We start from the raw sequence: 26,167 nt of genomic DNA on the forward strand, positions 1-26,167 counted from the left end.
TATATATACTGTAGTCTACCTTTAATAAATAACACTGGTAAATAATATAACTGATTATTAAAAGAATCAAAACAGGTGTCCAAAGTGCAGTAGAGCATTCAATAAATCTTTAAATAAATAATCCTTAAAACAGTTGTGAAGTGGAGGTTTAAAGTACATAAGAATAACAATCCTTTAACACGAGGTTAAAACGTCAACAGGAAGCAGTCTTCAAAAAACAGATGACAATCCCCGGTGCTTCTTCTCTGTTAGCGTCTCACCTGCTTCTCCCATGCGGGCTCTGCAATAGGCGAGACACTTAATGCAGCTGACCTTCTCTACACCGTCCTGCTTCAGCTGTTTGGCTCGCCTGTTCAGCTACACGTGAGCCTGTACTCGCTCGCTCTCTCGCACCGACTTCCTACTGCTGCGGATTCCTGCCTCCTCCTGCAACCTCCGTTCTCTCTCCTCTCCTCTCTTTTCTTTTACTTCTTCTCCCCCTTAACCGGCTCGCGCTTCTCTATATATGCGGGGAAGACATGGCAGCTGCTAGGGTTACCACTTTTAATACAAAAAAATAAGGGACGCATACGTATTGATTCAAAACGGGACGCGCAATTTCATTCTCAAATACTGGACGATTCCGTATTTTAAAGGACGGGTGGCAACCCTGCCCAGCCCATCAGCCACCGGACAAATCATGGATGTGGGCAGTTTCCCACCTGTGCACTTAGGTGAGAAACGCAGACACCGCAGATCGCCCTGCGGCTCGCTACAGCTACCACGCCCCCTCGCTAAGCCGCGAGCTATACCCACAGCCTGGCACGTGGCTCGTTACGTGAGCCAATGCTCGTATTTAGATCTGAATTTTTCGCTCATACTTTCCTCGTATTTTGAATTTCTCGTATACAGAGGTGATCGTATCTCGAGGTTCCACTGTATTTGAATTTAGGGGTTACATTTTAGGCAAAACTCTTTTTTTAGTTATTTATTTACTCATGCTTTTATTTTTGCAATCCTTTTGAATCCTTTAAATTTAAAGTTGCATTCAAACCAGATGTTTTCCTCCCTTCACTTTGAGGACATTTATAATTTTTGTTTTTTCAAATCCTGTGTCTCATTTTTTTGGGCCTGCGCAGATTTGAAGCCTGCCTTTTGAGTTGGGGTTAGGCTGCCTGTAGTTAGACATACTCTGGGGAGCCGGATGTGGGTGAAAAGCTGGACTGCTTGTGTTTTGAGGTCTGCACTCATTTTTGAGCCTTTGTGTGGCAGGATTGTAACAGTAGTTACACAGTTGCATTGGATAGAGTGCTCTGCCTCTTTTGTGCTCTTTGGTGTTAACAGGGAAAAGGGCACTTACATGTACCATCACGCAGGTAAAAATGCATAACTGCAATATCTGATTATCCCTAATTCTAAAAATACCTTCCAGAAATTAATGTAAGTAAGAGCCATGAATCAGTCGAGAGCTCATGATGTGGCATTCAAGGTAGCTTGCACTATGCAAGAAATATTGATATAAAACTAATCCTTCAGGAGAGGTAGTAGGACTGTCATTTTCTGGGATATCCCATTACCCTGCCCAATTACATGAGAAATACACATTGTCGCAGATCAAGGTCGCTGTTGTCCTCTTGAACCATTCGACCACTCCAGACACCAGGTAAAAGTCCAATAGTAATATTTATTTGGACAATGTACAGTGCACAAAGCACCCTCCACTCCACAATACTCATATAACTAATCAATACACTAATCACTACAATAATCAATCCTCCACACTCCCAGACACTTCTCCACCCTTCCTCCCAGCTCAGCTCAGCGTACTGGTTTCCCAGAGTCCTTTATATAGTCCCTGACCCGGAAGTGTTTCTCCCTTCTGTCCATGTGATCATGAACACTTCCGGGTCGGATAAAAAGCTCCTTTCTTCAACCCGGAAGCACGTCGTTGCCTCTTGTCATGTGATCATGACGCACCTCCGGGTTATAGGGCAAGTAAGAGTCCGGCAGCCTCCCCACAGCGACTCCTGGTGGTCCCCAAGGTATCCAGCAGGGGAACATCCACACTGTTGAGAGAGCTCCACCTAGCGGCCTGGGGGTGAGGGCCGGAATATTTAGCCGGCCACACACCACAATACCCTCCCTTTAGAGAAGCCAACTGGGGTGGAGCATCCAGTCCCCCGAGGGACATCATCCTCCAGGAGGACACGGCCTCCGGGCCGTGGCTCTGCTGTCTAGTTCCCCCAGAGAACCTAGGGGGAACGTGTATCGGTTATTCCTCCGCTCCCCTGTCCCCTGAGGACAACTTCGCCAAACGTGGCACGGTCGATGACAGTTATAACAGAGCCGTCGTCCTCCCGGCTGTCTTGCTCCACGAGACTGGAAACATCGCGGGAACTCCGTGAGCTCCCCCACCCCTTCAGTTTCTCTTTTAGGATCTCCTTTTTAATCTGGGGCTTGTCCGCAGTTTGGATCTCTTTATTAACAGAAAAGAGCCCTTTTACTGTCTGAACGCCCTTTGACTTTACATTAACCCGAGGCGGCGTCTTCAGCCCCGCATCGTTCCAAGAGACAGCACTTTTCAGCTGCCCTGGTTTAAGCAGCGCTTCCCCCGCCCCTTCTATCATCGTACCACAATCCCTTGTAGGGCACGCAGTGCTTTGGCACCTGGTACTTATTAAACGCGGGCCCGTTTCACACTGCATCCCTATATTATTATATACGGTACCGTCTTTACTAACCTGTACCGCCAAATCATATAAGACGGGACGCTCACGCCCTAGTCGCTGTAGGTAGTCATCCACCTTCTTTACCGGCGCTTCGGCCGTCGCTCCCAGGTCTCCGATGATCTTCTTTATTGCCTGTATCATCTGCAAAATACCTCGTACGAGCTCGATTAATTTCTCAAGTTCCCGCATGTCTATAAAGTTATTTATTTCGGCCGGAGGCAAGTTCACTTCCTTACCTGGCGGCCGGGAGCCAATGAGCACGTCCGCTGTCGGCACGTGCTCTGACGGGCTTTGCGGAGGCTTCTGGAGTCTTTTTTGTCTGAGGGCTGGGTTGCCTCCTTCAGCGAACTGCGGTCTGTTTTTATTAATTTTTTGACAGACCGATCAGCCACTTCCCGGCCCTCCTTACCTTTTTGCGGGGTGAGCGGTGCTTCGCTCGCCTCCCCCTTCCCTTTTGGAAAGTCCAAGTCCGTTTTTTCTTCGAAGAAGGAGCAAATAGCGGGACGTGGATCTCCTCCTTCCCAGAATGCTTCGGGTTGAGTCATGTGTCCCTTGCCGGCAGCCGACATGCGGAAGGCCTTCATCTGTCTCACCGGCTCGAATGAGAGCGCACCACCGTCCTCAGGAGCCTTGTCTGCATCCCGCAGAGCCTCCGGATGGTTTTCCTTGAGGTATGTGCAAGGTACCAAATGAGTTATTTTAAACTTATCAGAAATTAATTCCTCTGCACATACCTCGTTGCCGTCCTCCTCCGTAGGCTTCTCCCGATCTGTATGGTCGCTCCTACGCTCCCCCCGAGCGTCAGCCATTATGAGAAGAGCTTCTCCGCTGGTGCTGCCGCTCTGCTTACCTCTCTTCTTCCCCATACGGACTTGGTAAATTTGGGGTTTTTGCGGTGATTTTTCTGCGTGTCCGGACGCTGCCTTCTCAGGGTTCTCTGCCCACAGAAAATTTACAAACAGGTCCTCTGCAAAAGGAGCTAGAGTATCCAGCCGACTACACCACTGTCGCAGATTAAGGTCGCTGTCATCCTCTTGAACCCTTCGACCACTCCAGACACCAGATAAAAGTCCAAATAATAGTTTATTATTAATAATAATAATAATAATAAATGTGCACAAAGCACCCTCCACTCCCCAATACTCAAATAATAATATTTCCAATAAACAATAACCAATCCTCCACTCCCAGACGCGTTGCCACCCTTCCACCCAGCTCAGCTCAACGTCTGGGATTTCCCATCGTCCTTTTATATTCCCTGACCCGGAAATGTTTCCCATCTTACAGTCCATGTGATTTCTTATCACTTCCAGGTCAGATAAAAAGTCCTTCTTTTCAACCCGGAAACACGACGTTCCCTCTGGTCATATGATTATGATGGTCTTCCGGGTTATAGGGCATGTATAAGTCCTTGAGCCTCCCTGCAGCGTCCTCTGGTGGGCCCCACGGTGTCCAGCAGGGTTGGGAATAAAAACTCCATTGTCCATAATTCCCTGCTGGTCTTCGGGGCACTTCCATGCTACAGGGAGGGCTCCATCTAGCGGCCTGGGGGTATTGGCCGGGGTAAATGGCCGGCCATCCCTCACAACATTTACATAGTTCATCCTGAAACAGGCCATTTAAAACAGACCAAGACACTGGTAGGCCTTAAAAATGCACATTACATTGTGAACAGCAGAGGTAAGAATTTGTGTTTTCAAATGAAAATGGACTACGAGTGAGCTACCCAAAGCAATACTTAGGGTGACATAAGTATAAAGGCATTCCCAGTATGGCAGTAGGGATTTTATCTATTTATTTATTTTAAGCCTTGCAATGTATTGCTCTTTCTTTTAATCTTTCCTGTGTATGTGTGTGTAGCACTGACTACTATGTAACTTGAAAAAAATGAAAGAAAAAAAAGTGATACTCTACTTGCACCCCACTTCTTGTTCACATTCACATTTGTCACATTTAAACCCAATATAAGCTAATTCAAAATGTTTGGAGTGAATAAATGGCAAGTTTCAACTTCATTCACATTAGCAAAATGATGTGTTGGTATAAACTTTACAACTTCTCCAAAGAAGGGACTGTTGAAGCTTTAACAGCATAAATTTTGTTCAGTGCACTGCTGAGAGCTATATTTTTACTTCTGATTTACTCCACAGCCAATACTTATCCAAACATACAGCATATATTAGTGCCTAGTATATACCTGCTCAGCATTTCAATTTTGTGGCTTTACTCTCCTGGTAGGTTTAATTGTGGCACTGGGGCAGCCATCATCATCAGTGAAAGCAAAATCAAGCTGAGAAGTTGGCACAGCGTTACCATTTCCAGAGATGGATTAAATGGATGGCTTCGTCTAGACAATGACACCCCCGTGACTGGCAAATCTCAGGTAAACTGACTGATGATGGAATAAGAAAACATAGTAAGAAAGAAGGTGAGAGGATGAGAAGGGTGGATTGCTGGGAATGAAATTACAACTGTAGCCTTTAAATAAAATAACTTTTAAACATTAATTTAATTTGCAATGAACAAGAACAAGGGGTGCCTGATATTTAATTACCACAATTCCTTGTCTTCAAAGAATTAAACTGATTGGCACCTCTACTTGGTCTGTTGAATTAATTCCCCTTTAAGGACAGTTTAGGTTAAAAGAAGATGCTTACAAAGCACAATGAGGGTGTTCCATAAGTTAATTTCATTTCCACTGTTCTGTACAGAATGTACAGTAGTTGAGGTCCTGGAGAAAAAGATACTGATAAGACATGTAAGAATATTGGATCAAAATGTGCTCCAGTTTTTGGTGCTGGTTTAGCTGATTTTTGTTTTAACCTGCTCTCCTCTTCTTTGTATGAATCCTGCCCTCCTAACTAACTCCTCTGTTATTTTTGAGGGGTTATCGACTTCTTCACACAAGTAAACTTTAGAAAAATGCAAGTTTTATCAAAATGCAAGATACATGTGAGCTGTCAGCTCAGATGTGAAATGTTTACAAGTAGTTAAAAAGGGAACAAATAGTATGTGAGGCAGCTGCTTTGTGAATAGAAAATGAGTGAGTTGTGTCAAAACCTATACAAAAGGAAACTTGCACTTTTATTCTTGGAAATAAACATCATTTATTTTTTAAACATTGTTTTATACTGTACTAGCTTTGTTTTAAATTCTTTTGTTAGTCTGTTTCTCTCATTTGGGAAAGAAACAAATTTGCGAAATCATTTTTAATCTATTATATGTTACAGACAGGTTAGGTTCTTTTAAGATAGATAGATAGATAGATAGATAGATAGATAGATAGATAGATAGATAGATAGATAGATAGATAGATAGATAGATAGATAGATAGATAGATAGATAGATAGATTATTAATCCCAGTGTCAAACTGCAGTATTACAGACCATTAAAATTTAAATTATTACATTCAAAATGAAACATAACATAAATGAAAAAAATATAAATGTGTAACCTATTGAGAAGATTGAATTTATTTAAGAATTAATTTACTGGACAAGAACTTACCCAGCTTGTTACTTCTTCAGAAGAGAAGCTGCCATCAGTTTCAAGGGAGGAATTTGCAGGGAGTCCTGTTATGAGATACCTGACAGAAAATATGGGATTCAGTCCAAGTTTACAGACAACACCAGGATCTGTCAGAAGAGAGTTCTAAGACTGACAGAGAAGTTTGTTTGTACAGATTGATGCTGCTGTGAGTTTTGCACCTCATGCCTCTCCACAATTCCAGAGTTGACACAGATGGGAAAGTACAGAGGAGGTGTGCAGACAAAGATACGCAGGCTGTTAGGGTTCCAAACCAAGGCCGGCAGTAAATACAGTAGGTTATGTGGACGAAAAAGGCACACTGACAACAGGCAGATAATATTTCTCAATTCTCTTTTTTATTCATTCGGAGTCACAGTAAGTAGAGATTCAAAAGAGCATAACTTATTGCCACAAAGCTCAATTTTGAACCCTGATCAAAAGCCAGGAGGGGGTTTTTATACTTCAGCATCTCATGATTAATAAGACAGAAAAACATCCTTATCATCTAAGTAGAGTTAAACAATATGTCTGTTGAGCTAAGCATTATCTGTGTTCTCAAAGCTAAGCACAGGAGAGACGCCTTTGCATAAACTACATGTACTTTTCTGCAGCCTTGTGACCTTGTCCCTGAAACATTCACTCTGAGAAAGGGAAAACAAGAAACAGCTTAGATTTTATTCATGTGGACACTATTTCTCCTGAACCCTGGAATAACATATTTTTGTTAGTTCATAAGCCAAGCTTCTCTCACTGGCAAGTTACAAAATAGTTATTATAAAAATTCTAATTTACTAAACACACAAAATACATGGTGCTGAGGAGAACATTCTTCTTGTACAGTTACGACTGGAGTGGTGAACATGTATATTGTTGGATGTTACAGTGCTGAAAGTCAAGTTGTCAGGAACTGAATCGTTTCCCAAGTGGTCAATAAATAACATCATCAGGAGGTAACAGGAAACTGTGAGCACAGATACCTGCCTGAGTCATAGTTATTAGCTTTGTGTTTAGTTGTCTGTTTGCTTGATTAAAAAAATTAAAGCAGATGTGTTTTTTTTTTTTAGTTTATAAGCTGCAAAAAATAGGAGTAACAACTAAGACCTACAGCAGTTTTTGTTACTTACTTATTTATCATATTTTTCTTATGCTCTTCTTTGCTCTACTTACTGTTAGTTTTGTTTTGAACAATCTGACAGATTTTGTTGTTCTTTCCTTATTCTTGATTTTGTTCTTCCATAACACCATTTTGTTTTCTTTGGGCCCCTTTGCCATGTTGTGATGGTCTATTACAAAGGGTGCAGTCCCAGAAGGCACACATGTTGATGTCATCCATGCAAGAATTTATAAGCTAGTGCTGGGTATTTCTTGGCATCCAATGTTGTGGGTACTTAAATAAATCTTTTTGTGCAACTAGTTTTCTGGTTTTTACAATGACTTACTTTAGCATTTTGGTTTTGATGACTTGGTTTAGTATACACCTGGTAGTCACCATAGCTTGTTTTTTTAACCACATTTTCATTTCCTGCTCCTTTATTCCCTAAGCCTGACAATTTTCCAGGTAAATGGCTAAATATTAACTTGCTTGGTGCACTGTAAACCATAGGAGTGCTGTCAAGTCGGCCTTAAACCCAGAATCCTTGTCTAGGAGACTAACATTATAAAAAATGTGCAATTCATTAACCAGATGGTGGTGACAGACTGGAGTCCTGGGCGGGATGAACCCCATCTCCTTACCTGGCAGGGGGGTCAAGATAGTGGATGGACATAGGGAGGCAGCCTCCCCAGAGTGCATGTTCCCCTGACACGCTGTGTGGCAGCATTCCTGGGCTGCTATGCCTATTCATTCTCCCACAGGGCATGCTGGGAGTTGTCCTAATGTCTTCCCTGTGTGCCGCCAGGGGAAGCTACAAGGGAGGACTGTCCCTACTTTGAGAAGCTCCTGCCCAACCCAGGAGTGCTTCCTCCTTGTAATGCCCCGACATCAGTATTAAAGGAGCCACCTCTATTCACTTGTGGAGTTGGAGTCAGGAAGTGGAGGACAGATTTTGCCTGCAGGTGTGATGGAGTGAGTGATAAAACGAAAAGGAAAGGAAAGAAAGGATTGTATGGTGTTGTACTGTGACTGAGAAATGAGATCTGTGGAGAGGTAGTATTTAGATTACTTGAACCGGGACTGTCTGTATGTGGTTGTGTCTGGGGTTTGGGGCTCAGTGGCACCTCCTACTGGCCACACCAAACATATCAGCACTAAGGAAAGATAACTTGGGAGCACTTGAAGTTTCATAATAACTACAAAAGGCCCCTCTGGACATATGTGCACACCTCTGACTAACCAGTGGAGTGTCTAATGCTCTTTCCTACTGCATTATACACCCTATACTCTCCCCTCCCGAGGGAGGTGGGGGACATTGAGTCCGAATGGGCCATGTTCCGTGCCTCTATTGTTGAGGTGGCTGACCGGAGCTGTGGCTGTAAGGTGGTCGGTGCCTGTCGTAGCGGCAATCCTCGAACCCGTTGGTGGACACCGGCGGTGAGGGATGCCGTCAAGCTGAAGAAGGAATCCTACTGGTCCCTTTTGTCCTGTGGGACTCTGGAGGCAGCTAATAGGTACCGGCAGGCCAAGCGGAATGCAGCTTCGGTGGTTGCTGAGGCAAAAACTCGGGCATGGGAGGAGTTTGGGGAGGCCATGGAGAACGACTTTCGGACGGCTTCGAGGAGATTCTGGTCCACCGTCCGGCGTCTCAGGAGGGGGAAGCAGTGCAGTGTCAACACTGTATATGGTGGGGATGGTGTGCTGCTGACCTCGACTCGGGACATTGTGGATCGGTGGGGGGAGTACTTCGAAGACCTCCTCAATCCCAATAACATGCCTTCCAATGAGGAAGCAGAGCCTGGGGACTCGGAGGTGGGCTCACCCATCTCTGGGACTGAGGTCACCGAGGTGGTCAAAAAACTCCTTGGTGGCAGGGCCCCGGGGGTGGATGAGATACGCCCGGAGTTCCTAAAGGCTCTGGATGTTGTAGGGCTGTCTTGGTTGACACGTCTCTACAACATCGCATGGACATCAGGGACAGTGCCTCTGGATTGGCCGACCGGGGTGGTGGTCCCCCTCTTTAAGAAGGGGGACCGGAGGGTGTGTTCCAACTACAGAGGGATCACACTCCTCAGCCTCCCTGGAAAAGTCTATTCGGGGGTTCTGGAGAGGAGGGTCCGTTGGATAGTCGAACCTCGGATTCAGGAGGAACAGTGTGGTTTTCGTCCTGGTCGCGGAACAGTGGACCAGCTCTACACCCTTAGCAGGGTCCTGGAGGGTGCATGGGAGTTCGCCCAACCAGTCTACATGTGTTTTGTGGACTTGGAAAAGGCGTTCGACCGTGTCCCTCGGGGAATCCTGTGGGGGGTACTCCGAGAGTATGGGGTACCGGACCCCCTGATAAGGGCTGTTCGGTCCCTGTACAACCGGTGTCAGAGCTTGGTCCGCATTGCCGGCAGTAAGTCAAACCCGTTTCCAGTGAGAGTTGGACTCCGCCAGGGCTGCCCATTGTCACCGATTCTGTTCATAACTTTTATGGACAGAATTTCTAGGCGCAGCCAGGGTGTTGAGGGGGTCCGGTTTGGTGGACTCAGGATTGGGTCACTGCTTTTTGCAGATGATGTTGTCCTGTTTGCTTCATCAGGCCGTGATCTTCAGCTCTCTCTGGATCGGTTCGCAGCTTAGTGTGAAGCGGCTGGGATGGGAATCAGCACCTCCAAATCCGAGACCATGGTCCTCAGCCGGAAAAGGGTGGAGTGCCCTCTCAGGGTTGGGAGCGAGATCCTGCCTCAAGTGGAGGAGTTCAAGTATCTCGGGGTCTTGTTCACGAGTGAGGGAAGAATGGAGCGCGAGGTCGACAGGCGGATCGGTGCGGCGTCCGCAGTGATGCGGGCTCTGCATCGATCTGTCGTGGTGAAAAAGGAGCTGAGCCATAAGGCAAAGCTCTCAATTTACCGGTCGATCTATGTTCCTACCCTCACCTATGGTCATGAGCTATGGGTAGTGACCGAAAGAACGAGATCGCGAATACAAGCGGCTGAAATGAGTTTCCTCCGCAGGGTGTCTGGGCTCTCCCTTAAAGATAGGGTGAGAAGCTCAGTCATCCGGGATGGGCTCAGAGTAGAGCCGCTGCTCCTCCGCATCGAGAGGAGTCAGATGAGGTGGCTCGGGCATCTGATCAGGATGCCTCCTGGACGCCTCCCTGGTGAGGTGTTCCGGGCACGACTAACCGGGAGGAGGCCCCGGGGAAGACCCAGGACATGCTGGAGGGACTATGTCTCCCGGCTGGCCTGGGAACGCCTCGGGATTCTCCCGGAAGAGCTAGAAGAAGTGGCCGGGGAGAGGGAAGTCTGGGCATTTCTGCTCAAGCTGCTGCCCCCGTGACCCGACCTCGGATAAGCGGAAGAGGATGGATGGATGGATGGATGGATGGATGGATGGATGGATACTCTCCCCTTTCAGTTCCCAGGCCTCACTTCCTCCTGCCTATGGAATTCTTATCATCTTCTCTCCTCCCAAAGCACACTCAAAATAAAACTGGCTAGATCAGGCGTTTAAGTCTGGGCCATATAGTATTTCCAGGTAAATCATGGGAAGAACTTTTAGCATTATATAGAGGATCTGTGGCAGTATACCTACCCTCTGGCAGGCCCCAGATGCTTCCCCATTGCACTTTTAAAGGACCCAAGAGCCCCCGGCCTTTCCAATGGGCAGCAAGGCTGCATATATCACAATGTCAGTTTGCTGCCATCAATCGGATAGAGAAATCACATTGTCCCATTTTATACAATTCTGAGCTATAACACCACCTAGCAACAACAACCCATTTTCATATCATTGCCTTTAGCCCTGGTCCCACCCTGGCCCACATTCACAGCATATATTTATAGGAGCAATTTATAAATGTAAATAGAACTTTTACTTTTTTTATTTTCTTTCAGTATTGTTATGACGGATCGTGTCGTTGCTCTTTCTGATGACCATTTTAACTTTGTACATGTTATTACATACTGTTGCTGAGTTTTCAGAAGAACTTCTGTTGTTTTCTTGTTTCCTAAAGCACTGTACTTGTGTAATACATTACATTCTCATGTACATTTCAAAAGATTCCTCAAGGCCCTTTTTATGTCTAGTCATGGTTTTTTGACTATGTCTCCAACATGAGCATCTTTTGAATTATCAGGACTTGTGTGCTTTGGGATTCTGAGCATTCATAAGAATAGGGACACTGTTGGAAATACCTCGTATGCTAAAGGTAAATTTCACATAAAGTTTTCATCACACAACAGACATGGAATAAATTACCAAGTAGTGTGGTAGAGAGTACGACTCAAGTTGATATGGTTTTGTTTAAATTGGATAGGATTGGTGATCTTTGTTGGGTTAAATGGATTGTTCTTGTCAAATATTTTTAAATGTTCTAATGCTCTGAATAGAGTTTACACATATGCCTCCTGTATAGGTAGGTTTTGATGGTTTCTCCTGTTTTCTTCAACAATCCAAAGGCATTTGTGAAACTAATTGGTAATTAAAATGTGCCTTGTGTAAATGAATGTGTTTGTGTGTGAGAGTCCATAAGTGAGTCAGGTAATGAACTGGTGTCATAACCGGGCTTGGCTGCTACATTGTGTCCAAGACAGCTGAGATAGGCTTGTCATCCACACAACATTTGGAATGGATGGATGTATTATTTACAAATACCAAAATCGTGGTAATTGTAAGAACACTTTCACACCTTATTCGTGAGTTTTAGGTAAGTGTAACCTGTTTCTTCTTATTTAAAAATTTCAATTAGAAAAATGCAAGAAACTGAAGAGTTTACAGATTGACTTCTTTTTTTTTTTTTAGGGCGTGTATACCAAAATCACCTTTCGGACTCCTTTTTACGTGGGTGGTTCTCCCAGTGCTTACTGGCTAGTAAAGGCTGCTGGGACCAACCGTGGATTTCAGGGCTGTGTACAAAGCCTCTCCATAAATGGGATAAACATTGATATGCGGCCTTGGCCAGTTGGAAGAGGACTTAATGGGGCAGATGTAGGTAGGTGCATATCAATACTGGAATTTAACATGACCAACTGTGAACAAACCTGATGCTTTCTGATTCATATTTTAAAGTTTGCTTTAATTAGTTATTTATGGAGTCATAAATGTTTTTAGGTCTGGCATGAGTTATTAACCCCTTTCCCTCACTTGCTCCAGTTTTATGAAGGGGTAAAATTCATGATGTTTCATTTGTCTTCTGTAATCAAATGTGGATTGTGTATTAAGTGGCTCTGTGAAAGTACACTTTGTGCTTGTGTTCTTTGTAAACTGGGCTTTGATTTATGAGAAAGGTTTTTGCCAATTTTCTTTCAAACAGTAGCTAAATCCATCTCAAAATGTTTCATGATCAAAGTTTTTCAGATGCTTTACTTTTACCTACATACAGACAGCTGGTCTATCCATTTCATTGTACGCAACATAAAACCAGCACGAATTATGGACTGATGATAATAAAAGATGTTACATCTTAGATGCATTCATTTACTGTATAACGTACTGTACAGTGTCTTTAGTTACCTGAGGATTTCCAATAAAATCTGCTATGCTAGTATTATGTGCAAATTCTCGGTTGGTAAGAAGATTAGAAATACATGGAAGGCATTGCGGAAGATCAGAAAGGCAGCAGTGGCTTTGGAGAGAAGCCAGGGAAGAAGACAGCAGAATAAGCAACATTCCTTGTAAGGGGCTCCTACCTATTGTTCTGCAAGTAGAAAACTGAGTATATTTAAACAGAGCAGGAGATAAATCAAAAGTCTAAATGCCACAAAAAAGAGTTGAAATTAGGAAGTCAAAATAACTGCTACCAAAGTCCAAATGCTAACCAAACTCAAAGTCTAGGAGGAAATGCTAAAGTTTTCAGTTCCACAAGATCTTGAACTAATGCAACACATTTGCATTACTATCAATAGTCTCAGATGAACATTGTACCTTTGACACCAGCTTTTCTGCTGTCATGTTCATAACGTAATCATCCCACACCTTCTGAAGGTATGCCTCAAACAATGGATCATTGTGTCCTGTTAGCAGCCCCACAAAATGGTGGTGCCCACAAGAATATAAAATGGGAACATGAGAAACATTTAATAAAAAATAAATTAAAAAATCAACTTTGAAAAATATATAGTGGTGCCTCATACTTTGAATGTAATTTGTTTCAAGAGGCCATTTGAACTCTGAATTGTTTGAAGTTCGAATCAGTTTTCCTCATTAGAAATAATAATAATAAGCATTTCCTAGACTCTAAACAATACCCATTTTGTTAAACTTAAATACCAAATACAGTACACATAATTTAAGGTAGAAATAGCACAACTAAATGCCCTAAACAATAAATTAAAACATGAAAACAATAAATAAAATACCTAAATAGTGTACAAAATTAGATTTGCATTTACTGTACCTTAATGAGGAGTAGTTATGTCCCTTGTATTGCTTTCATGCTACACGATTTAAGTTCGTTTTTCACTTCAATTGTTGATGCTTCAACCTTCGTCTTAGGCTTCATTGCTTCCACACTCTTCTTGGATGCCATGGTTAATAGATAAGGGTTGTATACATAAAACCAAACACACCAAAAATAAAGCAAAAAAAGCACTGAAAACATATGAGTGTAACACGAGATGCTTTCACCACGAGAAAAAGAAATAACTTGGATGCACAACAAATAACATTTATGTTTATTTTTTGCACTGCACGCACAGTTCTAATGTAGAAGCATCGTTTGAACTCCAAATAAAACTTTTCTCTAATTTAGCGTTCAAACTCTGGAATGTTCAAAGTTAAAATCGTTCAAACTATGAAGCACCACTGTAAATCCAAAACAGAAAACTGACAAAGAGACTTAATTTTCCATAGTGAAATAAACTTAATTTAAAAATCTGGAAAAAAAAATATCCCAGAAGTAGTACATTTTTAAATACCATAAATCATAACACTACCAATTTTATCAGAGTACTAATACATTCCTCTGTCTCTCAACCCTACTTCCTCAGGTCATTATAGTATAGTCAGTGTTATTTCATTTTTGAAATTTTATTCAAATTAAATAATTATTTTTTTTTTACATCTCCATTTGAAAGTAAAGCACAAACCCCAAGACTAACTGCTAGTCATTGGAAACACAAGGACTCAGTGGGGTAAGCAAGCTAATTAACAGTTTACTGAAACTAAGAATGGGTTTTACAGTCCTGGACAGTGTTCTCTGTTTCATGTAAATGTCACAATTTGAAACAACAAGCTATATGAAAAATCAATCAGTGAATGCATTAGTCTAATGGGGGAAGTTTGGAAGATCTCCTGAAATAAATCTAGCTACCATTTTGCCATCAACCAATACACAATTTTCGCTCCATCTACTAAATACAGGCAATGTGATTCTTAATTTTTTCTTTATCTCTTCCAGTGGAATATCCATCCATCCATCCATTTTCCAACCCGCTGAATCCAAACACAGGGTCACGGGGGTCTGCTGGAGCCAATCCCAGCCAACACAGGGCACAAGGCAGGAACCAATCCCGGGCAAGGTGCCAACCCACCGCAGGACACACACAAACACACCCACACACCAAACACACACTAGGGCCAATTTACAATCACCAATCCACCTAACCTGCATGTCTTTGGACTGTGGGAGGAAACCGGAACACCCGGAGGAAACCCACGCAGACACGGGGAGAACATGCAAACTCCACGCAGGGTGGACCCGAGAAGCGAACCCGGGTCTCCTAACTGCGAGGCAGCAGCGCTACCACTGCGCCACCATGCCGCCCCCAGTGGAATTATATATATATATATATATATATATATATATATATATATATATATATATATATACACACACAGTAGAACCATTCTAAACATGGATTCAGTTCCTAAAATTCGCCAAACATATTAAATGTAAAAATCTATAAATAAACGATTGACGCATTCCACACACAGTGCGCAGGATTGTGCCTCCAAGTCTGATGTCATTTTCACCGCAGTGGCATGTCAATTACAGTATAAACCAGCATTTAGTCTCTAGTGTTCTCTACTGTTCACATTCATTGCTGTGTTATTAAAGTGTAGTGAAAAAAAAATTTGGACATGGGAGGGCACAAAGCACAAAAACCTTCATTTTGCTTCATAATGGCCCCAAAGTGCCAAAGTACATGTAGTGATTCTGGTGGTTCTTCAAAGCCTAAGAGAGGCCATGAAGTGCTTCCCATCAGTGAAAACAAAGAATGGAGAAGCCGAAGAGTACCCATGATAGGTTAAGATATTTTTTAAGATATAAATGTAAAAATGTAATAAGAAAATGTGTTTAAACTGTGTACATGTACATATGTTTTTCATTGCTCCATCTTCCGTTGGGAGTTAAGCTGAAACGTCAGAATCCTGTTCATTAGAGAGAGAGAGAGTGCAAAGTATAATTCTGTACAATGTATTTTTATTTTTATTTAATATTGGTAATGTCTTATTGTGTGTAATTTAGCAATTAAACTTTATAATAGGTATGTATGTAAACAAAAAAGCATTTATATAAAGGGTTTGATTCTATCCATGGGCTTGGATTGTATCACCTGCTGATAAAGGGGTTCTACTGTATATATATTTATATATATTGTGGTACCCGGCTGGGGTTTATGCCCGGCCGGGATGCCCAGGAGGACTGGAGGAAGACTTGTACCTCCTCCAGAACACAAGGGGGCGTCTGCCCTGGTTGCTTTGGGGGCCATGGGTACAGAGCTTGGAAGCTCAACCCTGTAGGGGCCCGTGGTCACCGCCAGGGGATGCCCCAATGTCTTGGGAGTCCTGGACCTCAGCACTTCCGCCACACCCGGAAGTGCTCGGGGGAAGAGGATTGGGGACAACCGGAGGACTTCCGGATACACCGCCAGAGCTTCCGCCACACAGGGTTGTGGCTACAGAAGCTCCTCAGGTTGCACCTGGAGCTTCATCCTGCTCCCACTCCCGACTCTAGCTCCCCGATTGTAGGGAGGCGGCCCCTTTTATTCTCACCCGGACATGCTCCAGGTGCCTGATGACATTCTTCTGGCAGCACTTCCTGGTGTAGCAGAAGTGCTGCCCTTGCACCCGGAAGCACTCTGGGCATCCCTGGAAGCTCCTCATCTATCTTCCCGGGTGTGGCGGAAGTGAATGCCTCCAGGGCTCTCTGGCGATGGGCCCCAACGGGCTTGATCCTCCTTGCTCCTCTCCCGCAGTCCTCTCCTGATCCAGGGCGGTTGCCCCCTCGTGGCCTGGAGGACGAACATGCCCCCTCCTGGTCCCTCCAGGTGTCCCCCAGCCGCTTGTGACAATATATATATATATATATATATATATATATATATATGTATACTGCATATACCTCCCTCAAAAAGTGCTACAAGCCCTGTTATGAAGTTCCTACACTTGCACAGCCTGGGAAATTTACAATGGAATTATTCTTCCACATAACATTTTGGTATTGGATTCTATAAGAATGCTTGGAAAACATGTATAGTGATCATGGAATGGCCTTTGTGTTTAAATACAGGCCTACCACTGTAAGGTGACTAGGCTATAAGCTGCATCACAGTGACATCTTTCTTGATTTTATTTTAAAGAAAATGTATACTTTTATGAATTTAGCTTCAAAATAGTGCTTCTTGGGAAATGAAGATGGAAAAACAAACTAAATTAAATACAAAGGTATGCTTTATTGACAGATTGGGATGTAGGAATCAATGCTGCATTAGTCATAATTATATTCATGCCTTGATATAAATTATATTATACATTTTATGTGAGGCAAACTGAAAATGAGAATTTAATTTACTGCATCTAATGAATGTACTATGTTTCATTTTATTTTACAAATCACTGTTTGATCATCTTTTTATTTTACATAGTGCCTACTATCTGTTATTGCAGCCATAATCACACAGTGCTTTATAATGCAAACAAGAATAATGTACCAAGCAAAGCATGACTAAAATACTGTACTTTATTAGATAATATAAACAAAAAAATGGCCAGTCATGAAAGTATTTTGTCACATTCATAGTGGTGTCCTGTGCATCTGACTCATTTTCTACCATACGCACGTAGCATTTTAACTTGCACTGAGCTCTGCTGGTTGTTACATAACTCACATTTATGTTTAGCAATCACATGCATCAGAGCATCAATGGGGAGAGAAGGCCAATTAACAGTTTACTGAAACTGAGCAGAGGTCTGACATTCCTCGTTAGCATTTTCTGTTCTCTCTTCCATGTAAATCTCAGCTTGTGAAACAACATGATACATAAAACAGACATCAATGCTTGTATTTGTCTGATTAGAAAAGTTTGGAACAGCAAAGATCTCTTGAAGCTACCGTTTCAGTATCCATTATTTCTCACGTCTGCTAAAAATGAGAAGCTTGAGAGGCAAAACATTTTTATCTCCTTCCAGCTGAACTGCATTTCTACTACTCCTAAATCCACAACTGTCCTCTCTGGTGTTAAATTTCTTTTTACACATTCAAACCACCATCATAGTTTGCCTGAGCCACTACAATCCCTGTTATGAAAGCCCATGTCCCTTTACTCATCTAATTTTACCCAATTCCCCCTAGGACACACTGTTGATGTTTTAGAATAAACACTGGGCTTCTTTCACTAAAAGGTGTTTTGTATTATAAATTTTGGCTAAATAGCCACACCAACTGGGTCATTCCATTTAATAAAGGATTTATTTAATAAAATACGCCTTTTGTCTTCAATAAACAGCCCACCCAGCAAAGAAAGGCAATTTGGCTGTTTGGCGTAGAAGTCATGGTCAGTCACTGGAGCTCCGTCCGGAGATTTGCTATGCTTGCAAATGACACATCTTTCTGGGCTGCCAGGCTTCTTGTATTATGCGACTGGAAGAGGTGGGGCTAAGTGCCCTCTATGGGCGGTTTTTCAGTGCTGTGTGGACAGAAGGAGAAGAGAATGTTCATGACAGTGCCCCCTTCTCACCCCAGTGGGTTATCACATACCTCAGTCAAGCCAGTGAAGACATCCTCAAATGTGCTTGCGTGACACCACCCAATTATTCATCAATTAACAGGACTCACTAAATCCAAATTTATAACTTCTTTAGATTAAGGTCTATATCAGCAGTATCAAGAACAAGACATGAATAAACCTAACATAAACGTGGTGCTAGTCTCTGAAAGAGCCCACAACCAGGGTAGTTGATGTCAGATGATTTAGATTTAACTCTTTGCCTTAATTTTAATTGATGCACAACTTAAGACTCAGGAACTCCTTAATTTTTTCTTTTTTCTTTAATTAGCAACCAAACAATATTAAGACACAAAATGTACCAACACATAAACAACAACCTGCGTCCATCACACATTAAATGAAAATAAAGAAAGGTGAAAGCCTCAGTAATGTTGATCTGCTCAGGCCCACAAAACATTTTGACAGCGCTCTTAAAAAAGAAAATCAACAGTTTTGGAAATGTCTGCCGTGGCAGAATGAGTACCATGGAATTAAATTACGAGAACTGGCTTCAAATTAAGAAACTAAATGAAGTGAGGTTGGTTGGAGTTTGAGGCCCCAACCTTAATTGGGCATCTGTTGGCTCACTTCACATCAAATTTATGTTTAGGTGCTGTTTAAGGACAAAAGAATCAATTCAGCGGTCAGAGTCTCAAGAAAAGTAAATTAAATAAACAGAAATAGTTAATTAGCAGCAAAAACTGGTCACTAATTAAGAAAAGAGTTGGAATGAAAATTTGCAGCCACAGTAGCTCTCCAGGGGCCTCATGTATAACACCGAGCGCAAAACTCACACTATAACGTGGCGTAAGCACAAAAGCAGAAATGTTCGTACGCACAAAAAAATCCAGATACATAAATCTGTGCGAACACCAACTTCCACGTTATTCTGCTATATACATACCGGTCAGCGTGAAAAGTAATGCAGGTGCACGCGCCTGCTGTCCCACCCCAACTCCTCCCAGAATTACGCCTCTTTGAATATGCAAATCAATATAAATAGCACTTAAGCTCAGCCTTCTGTGAAAAGACAATGGCAAAAGCATGGGGGCAAATAGAAGAATTTCAGCGAATACCAAGTGGAGGCAAGGAAAAACTTACTATTTGTTGGTTTAAACAGTGGTGTAAACAACAAAAGGAAGTTGATCGAGTGACAGAGTGTCAGAGAAACTCGAAAGCTCAAGTTCACAAAGATGCACAGTACCTGAAATAAAAAAAGAAGCTGTCAGATATCAAAGTTGCCGTGAAAAGGAGAGTCGTAGCCCATCGTCTGAATGTTACATGAAAGCTTATTAGGGTACAGAGAAAAGAAAAAAATAGGGACACAGTGAGAAAAGAGCTCGAAATGCCAACTTTAATCTCAAAATTTCCACTTCAATCACGTAGTTTATTTTGTCATTAAAGTAGAACATCATAAACTTCATCTTTAAATCGTTTAATTTACTAGTTTCTCAAATACCATCTTAACTAAAGTAGCACGTTAAGTGCATTGTTTTATATGTGTTCTATAGGCTCTGTGTGTGTGAATCACTACGTGCTTCTTAAGCGGACTTTCTCTTCCTCCGACAGGACACAGAATCCATTACATTTGTGATATTACAGCTCTCTGAATAATTAAAATACTGAGATGTATACTTTATCATTTTCATGATGATAGGAATTAAAGCATGTTATTAAACATGGGAACACGGTGACGCAGTGATAGTGACGAGCAGGCGCTTCATCCACAGATTGTTCCTGCCTTCCGCAAGATGCTTGCTGTGCCGTGCGTGACCTTCCATGAAATAATTTATTGCAGCAGTACTGTCTCTTTGAAACATACTAACCCCCAATTCCTGTCCTTCCTTTTCTTTCTCCAAATAATCAATCGCCACACAATCAGCTCTGTAATAGACGTTAAGCCATTTGTAAGCTTAGAACTCTGATTCTTCAAAACTTTTAAGGAACATTGAAATATCTTCATAGTACATGTTAAATTATTCTATCCATCTGTCCATCCAGTGTTGCGCCAGCCCCAGCAAGAATACAGCGCGAGGCAGGAACAATTCCTGATCTAGCTAGCGCTGCAACACCGTGTCCTCACATGTTTAATTATTAACAATATAGATTATTTAAATGACGTTAATATTTTATCTGTATTATGTAATAAACATTTTTTGCTGCATTTCATCTTAAAAATGATATCATCATTATATGTAAATACGCGCTTTATAAAGTGGCACAGGTTGTGCAATATTATAGCTGTATCGCAAGTTTACAGTGAGGTAATTGTACTTATAAGTACAAACAGTTCTACAAGGAGCACTTGATGGATTGATTGAGTGCGTTTATAGTGCTTGGGATGAAACTGTTTCTGAACCGCGAGGTCCATACAGGAAAGGCATTGAAGCGTTTGTCGGATGACAGCAGTTCAAATAGGCAGCATGGCTGAGGCAGCGTGTGCTTGATTCTGTATACCTTTAATTCTTTTTCCAATTAGCTGCTCCGAGTGGTGCAGTCAAAGTAATGTGGAAAAAGATGATCCGCTGTGGCAACCCCTAACAGGAGCAGCTGAAAGTAGAAGAAGAAGGTGCAGTGAGAGAAACAATGTTAAAGCAGCTATGGTATTTGGAATAGTTTGTTCATTCCATGGACCATTATATTGTTACAGGTTAATTACAATCAGATGCCTTAAACTAATGAACAATATGCGGCTAATTTCAGTGTATTTAATAAAATCGGCGTTGTGGATGTAAAAAAGAAAGGGAATCCACCCGGGAACAGCAGCACTGCTTTGATGCTGGGTGCCGCCAGTTTGCAAAACCGAGCAGAGATCTTGCATACACCAGGGTTGGAGCTACTGTGAAAATGTGCGCAGCTTCATGGCAAGTTTAGGTTTTATACATCGCGATTTGAGTGTGGAAATGGGCTTATGCAACATTTTTGTGCGTATGCACTGTTTATACATGAGGCCCCAGGACTGGAGTTGAAGACCCCTGATTTAGAGTCACCAATCAACCTCAACCCGATCTTTGTTAGAATGTAGAGCAGACATCAGATCTGTGCCTGAAGTCGAGACACATACATTCTTGTACACCATGTCTAAGTCTTATTAGAGATCCCTCTTGGAATATCGAGTGTCGAGATATGCTGCTACTTCTTTGTCTTGTCTTTGCACAATGTCTTGTCTTGTTTGTGTTTTCATTTTAAATTTAAATTTTAATTCTATTTTTAATTTATTATTTGCACTTCATGTTGTTACACTGTGGACCCTGAGCTTCATAATTTCGTCTATCTGTATACTTGTATATGGTTGAGATGACAATAAAGTTCACTTTGACTTTGATATGCTGAAATTAGGTCATAGTCTGGGTTTGGGTTGGTCCCACTCAGAGTTATGAATACCAAGATATACAGTTAGGTCCATAAATATTTGGACAGAGACAACTTTTTTCTAATTTGGGTTCTGTACATTACCACAATGAATTTTAAATGAAACAACTCAGATGCAGTTGAAGTGCAGACTTTCAGCTTTAATTCAGTGGGGTGAACAAAACGATTGCATAAAAATGTGAGGCAACTAAAGCATTTTTTTAACACAATCCCTTCATTTCAGGGGCTCAAAAGTAATTGGACAATTGACTCAAAGGCTATTACATAGGCAGGTGTGGGCAAGTGTCCTGCGGTGGGTTGGCACCCTGCCCGGGATTGGTTCCTGCCTTGTGCCCTGTGTTGGCTGGGATTGGCTCCAGCAGACCCCCGTGACCCTGTGTTTGGATTCAGCGGGTTGGAAAATGGATGGATGGAGGTGTGGGCAAGTCCGTTGTTATGTCATTATCAATTAAGCAGATAAAAGGCCTGGAGTTGATTTGAGGTGTGGTGCTTGCATGTGGAAGATTTTGCTGTGAACAGACAACATGCGGTCAAAGGAGCTCTCCATGCAGGTGAAAGAAGCCATCCTTAAGCTGCAAAAACAGAAAAAACCCATCCGGGAAATTGCTACAATATTACGAGTGGCAAAATCTACAGTTTGGTACATCCTGAGAAAGAAAGCAAGCAGTGGTGAACTCAGCAACGCAAAGACAACGGAAGACAACAGTGGTGGATGTTCGCAGGATGATCGCAGGATCATTTCCATGGTGAAGAGAAACCCCTTCACAACAACCAACCAAGTGAACAACACTCTCCGGGGGTAGGCGTATCGATATCCAAGTCTACCATAAAGAGAAGACTGCATGAAAGTAAACAGAGGGTGCACTGCAAGGTGCAAGCCACTCATAAGCCTCAAGCATAGAAAGGCTAGATTGGACTTTGCTAAAGAACATCTAAAAAAGCCAGCACAGTTCTGGAAAAACATTCTTTGGACAGATGAAACCAAGATCAACCTCTACCAGAATGATGGCAAGAAAAAAGTATGGACAAGGCGTGGAACAGCTCATTATCCAAAGCATGCCACATCATCTGTAAAACACGGTGGAGGTAATGTGATGGCTTGGGCGTGCATGGCTGCCAGTGGCACTGGGACACTAGTGTTTATTGATGATGTGACACAGGACAGAAGCAGCCGAATGAAATCTGAGGTGTTCAGAGACATACTGTCTGCTCAAATCTAGCTAAATGCAGTCAAATTGATTGGCCAGTGTTTCATGATACAGATGGACAATGACCCAAAACATATAGCCAAAGCAACCCAGGAGTTTATTAAAGCAAAGAAGTGGAAATTTCTTGAATGGCCAAGTCAGTCACCTGATTCTAATCCAATTGAGCATGCATTTCACTTGTTGAAGACTAAACTTCAGACAGAAAGGCCCACAAACAAACAGCAACTGAAAGCCGCTGCAGTAAAGGTCTGGCAGAGCATTAAAAAGGAGGAAACCCAGCATCTGGTGATGTCCATGAGTTCAAAACCAGGCTGTCATTGGGTTTTCAACCAAGTACAGGGTGGCCCACGAAAAAGTGGCTCGCCTCTACTGAGACGACTGCATTAAGTGGTGAAGAGAAAAATGATCAAATTTGGTACTCACATTTACAGAAGACCCTGAAAGTTATCCCCTTGTGCGTCAATACATCTCTGTGCCTGTTTCAGACATGACTACAGTCGCCTTTCTGGCGGATAGACGAGACGGGAGTCTTCTGGGTGGAAGCGGGCCACTTTTTCATGGGCCACCCTGTATTAGAAATGAACATTTTATTTCCAGTTATTTAATTTGTCCAATTACTTTTGAGCCCCTGAAATGAAGGGATTGTGTTAAAAAAATGCTTTAGTTGCCTCACATTTTTATGCAATCGTTTTGTTCACCCTGCTGAATTAAAGCTGAAAATCTGCACTTCAACTGCATCTGAGTTGTTTCATTTAAAATTCATTGTGGTAATGTACAGAACCCAAATTAGAAAAAAGTTGTCTCTGTCCAAATATTTATGGACCTAATTGTACCTACATTAAAATTTCAAAAGTGTGTGGGGTGGTGATTGGGATCTTCCTTGGAGTTTTAAGTGTGAACAGAAACGTACAATTGTTTGGAGATCATTGGACCCTTTTCTAGTTTCAAGCACCAAGATATCTGTTATGTGTGCCGGTATGCTAGCAAACACTACTGGTACGCACAAATCACAAAATGGAGAAGTGCTGGTGCTCTGCCTACTTCGTGCCCTCACCCTGACTAGTCACAGAGAGAGGATGCAGTGACCAAACCACAAATTAAAGCCAGTCTGTTTGATGTGCAGCAACTACTAACCGTTTGGACTACATTAAATCTTTCCTTTCTACAAGAAATTATTTAATCTCTGTCTCTCTGTCTTAAATAAGAAGAGTACAGTTCTTTTCCAGCTAATCAATGATTTTTTAGATCCTGTTAATAAAGAAGGCAGTAAAATCTGTAAAAAAAAAGACTGATCATCAGCTGTTATCCCTATATATGCTACGGGAGCCTAGAATGGAAATGCTTAAAATTATAGGGAAAAAATGTTGAAACAAAAGCAGACATAAAAAGGGCTCCTAATTTCTGCTAAATTTTTCTACTCAGTAATCAGATGAGAGATCAAAGTGTCTGGTGTATCTATTAGAGCATGACAAGGACCCATGCAGAAATTATCTGCTCACAGATCCCCCAAGGGCAGCTTCTAATGACCTTCAGAGGTTGTGGAAATAACGATTATAGGGTCCATATGTTCAGAGCACGGACCCCCTGCAGTGGAGACACAACAAATATGAGCTGTCGCCCCGTTAAAAAGAGATTAGGCCTCAAATGTTCTTAATAGGTTTTAACAGGTATAATTAAAAACAGAGAATTTTTGGGTGGGGGGTATGCACACTCTCCTTATGTCTACATTTGATCCAGCTGACTTGAATGACTGCTCGGACCTTTTTTTTTTATTTTTCTTAGCAGCTGTGTTTTCCTGCCTCCCTTCATCTGGCATCCCAGAACACAGGGGCACGTAACCTCTGAGCCACAAACGTTCAGCTTTGACAGTGTTATCCACCTTGTCTCATGTTTGCAATATTATATTATATTATATTAATTTTTAAATCTGACCAATCCAATTCAGGGTCATTAGGGTCGAAAGCCTTGGCAGGGGGCATTAAGTGTAAGGCAAGAACCAACCCTTGATGTGAAACAAGTCCATTACAATGCACGCACAAACACACAACACACACAAACACACACTTATTGATCCAATACCTACTCTGCAGTTACACTAACGTGTAAATGTTGGGGGAAAACTACACAGGCAGACATAGAGAAAATGAATGGATGCCACACAGACAAAACCTGTCGCATTGCAAGAAGAAGACAATCTACATTAATATCAGTGTCAGACATCAAGATTAGCAATGGTTGAATAAGGGTTGTATGCAGATGAACCTTTAAAGCAAACAAAAGATCTATTGGATTTTGTCTGCACCTGTGTACTAATGTTAGCTATTATCTGAACTGGTTATCAGTTGTCAGGTTCATTATTTATTATTATCCCTCCATGAATTTTAAATATAAATCATAGAGATTTATCCATCTGATTCAAAATTCACTAAGTAGACAGGTAAATGAACAATGCTCAAAACTATTTTAAGTGTGATAGAAACAGATGAGACAAATATTTTTCCAAATATCTTGTTTAAAAAGTACAAGCAGGCACTGTGGTGTAGCAGTTAAGACTTTGGACTTCAAACCCTGAGGTTGTGGGTTTAAAGCCCAGTCCTGACATTGTGTGACCATGAGCAAGTCACGTCACCTGCCTGTGCTCCATTTAGACAAACAGCAGAAATGTAACTAGTTGTATCTGTCAGGTGTTGTGAGTCACTTTGGATAAAGCTATCAGCCTAGTAATAATAACTTCTGCAAAAACTTTTAATTACCATGCTGTAGATGCAGCAATGGGCATGTGCTGTGCCCATGCCTCCTCCTTTCTAATTTGTTGGGTGTGCATTGCTTTACCGTTTTGGGGTTTCGTTAATTTTAATTAATAGTGTAGAATTTTTGATAATTTGACTTTTTTTTTTTTTAAACTTTATCTGCCCCACCACTTTGACTCACTATCCTGATGGGACTTCATGTCACATTCTGCCCTTAACGTTTATACTTGAAGGGTCACACCAAATGCAGGAGCACCTATTCAGTTAGAAAGATCTTGTCAGTATGCTATAATAACTGCAAAGGAAGCTGTCACTCTAAACAAGGAATGAGTGATCACTTAAATTTTGGAAGGGGTGAGATGAAATTGTAGGTATAGATTTTACACAGTTTTTGTCACAAAACTTACACTTCTACTCATGATGTGTGATTTATAAATTCATGCTGTTAGTGACAGTCATCTTCTTGTGCACTGCATGCTTCAAATGTGTTTTGTCATCCACTGCTGGACTGTTTTAAATGAAGCCATGGGC

The 26,167-nt window shown here is 42.0% G+C and overlaps 1 protein-coding gene across 5 annotated transcripts in view; it reads left to right on the forward strand.

Moving 5' to 3' along the window:
• Positions 1 to 26,167, forward strand: part of LOC114652156 (pikachurin) — a 261,111-nt gene that overhangs the window by 187,537 nt on the left and 47,407 nt on the right. For all 5 annotated transcript variants that reach the window (XM_051927677.1, XM_028802386.2, XM_051927678.1 and 2 more), the window contains 2 exons: positions 4,947 to 5,091; positions 12,119 to 12,308. In XM_051927677.1, coding sequence (XP_051783637.1) covers positions 4,947 to 5,091; positions 12,119 to 12,308 — 335 coding nt within the window. The remainder of the gene's footprint in view (positions 1 to 4,946; positions 5,092 to 12,118; positions 12,309 to 26,167) is intronic.

This window comes from Erpetoichthys calabaricus, chromosome 5 (assembly GCF_900747795.2).
Source record: "Erpetoichthys calabaricus chromosome 5, fErpCal1.3, whole genome shotgun sequence".
NCBI lineage: Eukaryota > Metazoa > Chordata > Cladistia > Polypteriformes > Polypteridae > Erpetoichthys > Erpetoichthys calabaricus.